Source organism: Corvus brachyrhynchos, unplaced genomic scaffold (assembly GCF_000691975.1).
Source record: "Corvus brachyrhynchos isolate BGI_N302 unplaced genomic scaffold, ASM69197v1 scaffold434, whole genome shotgun sequence".
Lineage (NCBI taxonomy): Eukaryota > Metazoa > Chordata > Aves > Passeriformes > Corvidae > Corvus > Corvus brachyrhynchos.
This window is the reverse complement of record NW_008238372.1, coordinates 513,141-520,841: the sequence shown is the minus strand read 5'-3', so window position 1 is coordinate 520,841 and position 7,701 is coordinate 513,141. Positions and strand designations below refer to the sequence as shown.

General features: G+C 41.9%; 1 protein-coding gene across 1 annotated transcript in view; it reads right to left on the bottom strand.

Annotated features, from left to right (window-relative positions):
- The window catches only part of DOPEY2 (dopey family member 2), a 38,555-nt gene extending 31,087 nt beyond the window's left edge, over positions 1 to 7,468 (bottom strand). Inside the window, 1 exon segment of the mRNA XM_008635286.2 lies at positions 5,173 to 7,468. Within this exon segment, the coding sequence (XP_008633508.1) occupies positions 5,173 to 5,310 (138 nt within the window). The 5' untranslated portion in view covers positions 5,311 to 7,468.
- Positions 7,469 to 7,701: the final 233 nt, after the last annotated feature.

The window sequence follows — 7,701 nt, the reverse complement described above, 5'->3', positions numbered from 1 at the left end:
TAAAATCCTTCTCCTTTTAATAAGAGCAGCTAGCAGTAAATTTATTCAAGAAGAGAAAAGGTTGAGAGTTTATAACAACAGCAAACAGAAATGTCACCCCATCCCAGCAGACACACAGATGTCACTCAGAGCCACTTCGTTTCCTTCCTTCCCTCCCCCAGGATGGGCAGAGCTGCATTTTAATGGGTAATAAAAACCAGAATCCAACAATAGAGTAATATGGCACATATTTAGCTAAACCAGGTTACATTTGTGCAGTTACCCTTTTTATACCTTTTACATTTGAGACATTTCCCTGTGTGTTACACGAGGAATATTATTTCAACATTAAAATCCTTAATACCTGTAAGAACTTTGAAGATTTCTGGAAAGCTGGACTTTGAAACTTTCTATTTATATTGTTTGGCATGTGTTTGCCCACACCCTCTCTGTATATTTACAGTTCTAAAAGGAGTTAATTTAAAAAAAAAAGGCCAGTGGTAAATATTTTCCCTCTCAGTGTTCAGCCTGAACAAATACCATCTTAATATTCCAACAGTTTGAATTGAAATATCAGCCAGGCAGAAAATGGAAACATTCACTGTTTATCATACAGAGAATCAGATCCACTACAGAAATAATGGCATCTCAGCAAATGGCTGGTTTGGCTCCAGCTTTCCTACGGATTTGAAGAAAATAACTCCCTCCCCCAGACATCAGGGATAGATAAGCAGAATATTTAGAATCACTGAATGGTTTGGAAGGGACATTAAAGATCAGCCAGGGATGGGCAGGGACACCTCCCACTGTCCCAGGCTGCTCCAAGCCCCAATGTCCAGCCTGGCCTTGGACACTGCCAGGGATCCAGGGGCAGCCCCAGCTGCTCTGGGCACCCTGTGCCAGGGCCTGCCCACCCTGCCAGGGAACAATTCCTGCCCAAGATCCCATTGTGTTAAAAATTCCCAGTTATCCCTGATCTCCCAGCAGATTCAGGGATTTTAAACCACACTCCAACATTTTAGAAGGCTGTGGTTGCCCCAAGAGCCCTCCCAGCAGCCCCTGGCTGCTGCTTTGCTGAAAGGTCCAGGTTCTTCCCAGCTTCCCCAGAACTGCAGAGATCCAAGGATTTCAAAAGGCTTGAAAGGCACGAATTAGCAGAGGGATCTCAAAGTGTTCACTGAAATAAGAGTGACACGATAATAGACAGGTTTCTAAATGCTAAATAGTCCCCTTGAGCTGACAGGCAAAGTCGAGAAGGTGGATTTTTAAATATCCTGAGCTTCCACAAGTGAAAAAAAGAACACAGAAGCAGGATCCAGGAGTGCTGAAATGACAACTTTGGCTGTGAGAGGTGAATAAACCTGAGATCCCATCCCACACCATTGTTTGCAACACTAGCACATAAGGATGCTCAGAATTTCTGTGAAGTTGGGCTATAAAAAGCACAGAATTGTCTAAAAAGGGAAAACTTGCTATTTTTTGCACCTGTGCCTTAAAATTAAACCACGCACACAGAGCAATATTTGCATTTCCTCAGTTCCTGGTTTAATTCCTTCTGCACTAGAAACCTGTTTAAAAAAATGATAAAAACCCTGTGCAAATCAAGCAAATATTTTTATTTCCATTACTAGAATTCCAGGAACAGGTAGCATCAATTTCTAAGCTTAACTTCAACTAGGAGATACCATAATTCTTGTTTAAACAACAGTGGTTGTGAGGAGAGGGGGAGAAGGAGAACCTGTGATTCCATTTTCCACTGATTCATTTTCCAAGTAAAAAAAAAATTGCAAACAGAGTCCCAGCTTCCATAGAAATACCATGAATAGAATTAATTTTAAAGGTGGTTGGAGCTGGCGTTCTATTTAAAAAGGGGGGAAAGAGGTGTTTAAAATATCCCTAATCCTGCACCTTGAATTTGTCCATTGGGTTTGGGGAAAAAATAAAGGAACTTCTCAAAAATAGAAATAAAGTTTGCCTTCAGCAGAAGTCTGAAGCTGAGCCAGCAGCTGGTTTAAAGCCCTGGATGTCTGAGTTTTCATATGAAGCAAGTGCTTAATTAATGGCTGCACTCATTAAATCCCTGCTTGAGAAGAATCCTCCTCTCCCTCAATTACAGACGGATTGTGACACTGAGTGCTGCTGTTCCAACAATGAATGTGCAGCTGCAATGAGTTTTGGGGCTTGTTTTGCCTTTCCCTCCAAACAGAACAAGGATTTGGGTGAGATCAGGTTCACCTCAAAGTTCCTGAGGCAAGAAAAGTCTTCAGAACTAAAAAGTCACCGATTTATTTTCTGTTAGCAGTTTGATCTTTTAAAAGCTTACTTTGAAATTGCAAAGTAAAGATTAAAACTTGGATTTACAGAGCTGTGTTATGTCCAAGGATAAAAACAGTTTAAAAGTGCTGTTTTCAGAGCAAATACTACTAAAATTACAGATTGGATTGGGTTGGAAGGGACCTTCAAGATCATTTTGTTCCAACCTTTGCCATGGCAGGGACACCTTTCACTATTCCAGGTTGTTCCAAGCCCCATCCAAGCTGCCCTTGGGCACTGCCAGGGATCCAGGGGCAGCCCCAGCTGCTCTGGGCACCCTGTGCCAGGGCCTGCCCACCACAAATTTCAGAGTTTTTAAAAATCCCCCCTTTCCTAATTTCTTTACAAAACCAGGATGCAGAATCCAATATTCTCTACTCCTTAGTTGTTCATTTTGCAAATTGTGCCACTTATCTACTACTTACCTACACCCAGAGTTGAAATTTATGGAAAATTTCTGTTTATAATCAGGATTAAAAATTTGGATTTTCCTAAATTCATCATATTTTTAGCCTCTTAATTGCCTGAAGTTCCCACTACATGAACATTTTATATGCATTTGCTATGTGTTTATACTCTGAATAGAGTGACAGGCATTGTGGATATAAAAACAACGTTAAAAGCACCAGTTTCATTGTCAAACCCACCTACACTGAACCACCACCTGTTTCTAAGTTTAGAAGGCCACATTTCTCCAGCCCAGCAGCTTTTTGATCAAAGTATGAAAGTGATTTCTCACTGAAAATGAAGCTGAAAGCTTCCTTAAAACATTGGTGCCCATATTGACTGCCTGTTTCATCCGCCTGTGTGCATCTGCTCATTATATTCTTATTATAAATATTACTTTCCACTGTTTCTCATTTCCCATAATGTTATATTACAGCCACATTATTCAAAATAACCCCCCAAGATCTTTCCCTTATCAACTTGGGGTGTAAAATAAACGAGCCAATTCTGCCAATTCCCTCATGCTCACACCTGGTGCCTGCAGTTCTTTAACTCTGAAGGGGAGATTCATCTCACCTGACCTCAGAAACCCAAAAATCAGCCAAAACCATGGGTAAAACTGCAGTAACTCACCTCAGGCTCCCCATAAAACCCATGAGGAACACACACAATTTTAGGATAATGCTCATCTGACCTACTTTAAGGAAGAGATGAGTCACAAAACAAAAAAATAGTTTTATTTTTTTATTCCTCTGCCTGTCTAAAAGCAATTCAAGGTGAAGCTGTCTGTGCTGAAGTCGTGTCAAGTCAGATAAAGCTCATCTCCCTTAAATGATGAAATAAAATCTCTCCAGATCTGCCAACTGACCCTTCTGGCTGAGCATTCAGATGTTGCTTCCCTGGTTCTACAAGTCTCCATGAAATATTATTTAGAGCTGTGGAAGCAACAAAGAAACTGAAAAACAACCTCCAGTTTATCCTGAGTAGAACCATCATGGTTGGAAGAGATTTTAAGATCATCAAGTAACAACAGAGAAGTAGCAGAGTTGTTTCTCTTCACCAACCTCCATTTTTTTACCTCATTTTTAAGGAGTAAGAGCCTGTCTTGCTTTCTCCAGACTTTGGATTACCTGGAGGGTGATGCCACTGAGCTTTGTGGAAATAAGAGAGTGTTTGTGTGTCTCAATAGTGCCTGCAGGAGAAAAAGCCTCAGAAAATATTACACCCATAGAGGCAAGAACAGATTTCACACTGCTCTGGGAAAGAGCTTTGGAACTTCTTGATTTCTTGTGTTTTGTCCTTCCCTTTCTCAGCAGTTTCATGTGTGATTAATGTCAGTTTTCCCTGCACACAAGTGACCCCCAGGATCTTTAATATAACCACATGCAGTGTGTAAAAGCAATTTTCTCACTGAGATCCTGCTGATCTCTTCCCTCCTGCTCATCCACCTCCCCCACTGACTACAGGAAAAAAGAGGCTCTTCTGTCAGAAACTCCAACCCTGATAAAACTCAACAATAATATTTCTGTTTGAGGCTGTAGGAGACCAAGTAATCCCAGGAGTTCAGGGAACAGTTAGTGACATCTTCTTTCCCAGTCTTCCTTTTGGCAACACCTTCCCCTGCCACACCATCCTGATTTTCAGATAACAGACAGGGATGAACACTGGGGATGATTTGCTCCACCAATTCTTAAGCTCCTAAAAAGATTAAATCCATAAAATCCCACAGCAGATGGACTGCTGGATCAGCTGAAAGCTTTTCCCTTGGCTTCTCCTCTGCTGCCACATCTTTTGGCAATTCTGCACCTCAGTAAGAGTCTCAGGTAGGTGCTCACCAGTTCAGTGTGTTCATCTAGATCAAGAGAAAAGATCAAAGCCACCTCTCACTCTAATTATTTCCTATTCTCCCTTTTGAGAAAAGCATTTTGAAGGTCTCTGGCTCTTGACTCAACAGCAATCAGGATGAAACAGTGAAGGCAAAAATGTGGAGCTCCTGTTCCAAACCAGTATTTCTTTCTGTCTGTCTCTCTCCATGGTCAAACAAAAGACACCACCAAATTTCCCCAAATCTAAGGGGAGGGCACAGTCAAGTAAATGTGACCTTTAAATACAAGCTTTGACTCAGAAAATATTCTAAAACTGGTCACCTCCTGTTTTCTAGAAAAGCTTTTTAGCTGCTTTAGAATAAGTAGCAGCATTTTGATGCAAAAATTAAACTAATTTAGCAGCATAAAGACAGCAAATACCATTTGCAGGAAAGCTCTGCTGCTTTCACCAGAATTTCTCACATTTATATAAAAAATACTGACTTAGCTCCTTCCATTATTTTTCTTGAGTGAATTTTCAATTTTTCCAAGAGCTGGAAGCAACAGAAAAGTTCATAACAATACAAATCTCACAAACAAATAACAAAATACTCCCCTCACACTGTACCTTATTGAGTTTGCCAAGGGAAGAGATCAGATCTGCCCATTCACTGGATGATTCAAAGTTCCTCAAAGCTTTCTCAATTGCTGAAGAATAATTCCTGTATCTGTAATCCCCAAGTAAATCCTGCTCTTCTGGATCCATCTTGGGTTCTCATAGCAAGGTGGAACCTCCTGGTAAACTAAAACAGGCAAAGAGTTACAAAAATCACCCAAATTTCAGTTCTGGCACACTTGAGGTAATGATAAATATGCAGAAGCACTGACAGAGCACAAAGAACAGGTCAGCAGATCAAAATTTCAACACAAAGTTAAAAATAATTCCCTGGCCATGAGTGTAACTCCGCACTGCTCTTCCAAAAGCTTTGCAGTCACTTTTTCCTATTTCTGGAACGTGTTGTTCCCTCCCATGCACGTGGATGTCACACAGTAACAAAGGAAAGGACTCCAAAGTCCCACTCCAAGCGCTGACAAGGAGCTGGGGAGCTGGGAATGGCTCTCATAGCTCATCACCTGGGCTTTGCAAGGCTACCTGGAGCATGGAATGGGAAATATTCCCAATCAAAATCCTGCTTTCCAGAGGAATGCTGCTAAAGGGCTCTCAGCCCACAGCAGAAGGAGCTCTCAGAGCTCTGATCTCAACTTGGCAGCAGCAGATGCTCAAGTACAAGTCCAAGGTGTTGTGCCAAAATGCCAAGCCATGCATTATAATCTTCCTGCATTTCAACAAAAAGGATCTGTATATTTTTATATTTAAAAATAAGCTGTTCTGACCTGATTTTCCTGTGTTTTGCAAGGCATTTAGGTTGAAAATCCAACATACACCTGGTTTAGAACAATGGGAAACAAGCATGGTGGGATTTTCCCTGCTTAAAAATCCTTCCTTGTCTCCTTTGCTACCTCTGACACCACTTCTGTTAGGAGACATAAAAATATTTATCTAGGATATTTTAAATATGCTTAGATTTAGGTTTAGGTCAATCCCTGCTGCATCACTGATGCAGAAAAGAAATCACAGCTCTGTGACAAAATATTTTACATTTCTGAAAGACATCTGCATTCAGTCTCCTGCTGTTAGGACACAAAAATAAACCCAAGCCATCCTCCATATCCTTTACAACTTTAAATATTTTGTAATAAACAACTGTAACTCCATCAATAGAAGGGTTTGGGGAGGAAACTCTCCCAAAATGCTGGGTGAATCCAAAAAAGAGAAAGGTTTAAGCCACCTTTGCAGTCCCGTGAGCAGGATTCAGGCATTGCCAATAAAACCACTCTGTGCCAGCCAACCTGGATCCACCTCCATGGAAAAATAAAATTATCACACAGTGTCATCAGGGCCAGATTGGGTTGGTTGGGTTGGTTTGTTTGGCTACAGAGAGGATTTAATTTTGTTTTTATCAGGATGTTTGCAGTGCTTCTCCCAGCAGAGACAGTGAAATCAGAGAATAACATTTATCTGAGATCCAGCTCTTCTTGTTCCAACAAGGATTTTAAAAAAAGAGAAAGTCAATCCTCCCATAAAACCCAACAAAGTGGAAAAACTGCAAGATACTGTCAGCAAAACTTAAGAGTAATCTGATACAAACACTGGGCAAGAAATGGAACCCTGTTTCCCTCATCTCATCTAAGGATCTTAACCATGGGATTGTTTCATACTCCTGAGAACAAAGCAGGAGCTGGGAAGTTATTCCAGCAGCTCTCTGCCAAGCCAGGGCTGCTGCCACTTCCATGAAGAAGAGATTTGTCTGGATCACTTAGAATCAGGGAGCCGGTTTGCTGACAGGACACATCAGGTCTCAGGATATTTAATTTGGATTTTTGCAGTGAAAAGACAGGTAAATAGTTGCTTTCCACCCAGAAGAGCAGGGATGGAAGTAATGATTTAGTGTGGATTGACGTTCCTTCCCCTCAGCTGCCAGATGTGAGCAAGGTTTGATAAAATCCAATAATCTAAATAAGGCAAATAGATCGGGTTTGTGCTTGGACACAAAGGCAGGAAAATAAATAATAATAAAAAATTCTTTAAAAGCCAAACAAAGGTCCCCTGTCAGTGACCTTTAGGCACGTATCCCAAATCCCAGGTCACAAACTTCCTTAGTAAATCCCGATGTAAATGATTATTCGTCGACTTCCAGCACTGATGGCGCCAGGCTCTTTTCAGTGGTCAGGACGAGGAGCAATCGCCATAAATTAAAACAAGATATTCCACTTCAACACGAGGAAGAGCTTCTTTCCATGGAGGTGGCGGAGCACTGGAACAGCTGCCCAGGAGAACCATGGAATATGCTGAGTTGGGGAACATCCGTCAGGATCATCCAGTCCAGCTCCTGTTCCTGCACAGACACCCCAACAATCCCAGCCTGGGCATCCCTGGCACGGTGTCCAAACGCTCCTGGAGCTCTGGCAGCCTCGGGGCCGTGCCCATTCCCTGGCAATGCTGTGGATCTCCCCGTCTGGAGACATTCCAAACGCACCTGGACATCTCCTGTGTCACCTGCTCCAGGTGACCGCGCCTTGGCAGGGGGTGGAGCGG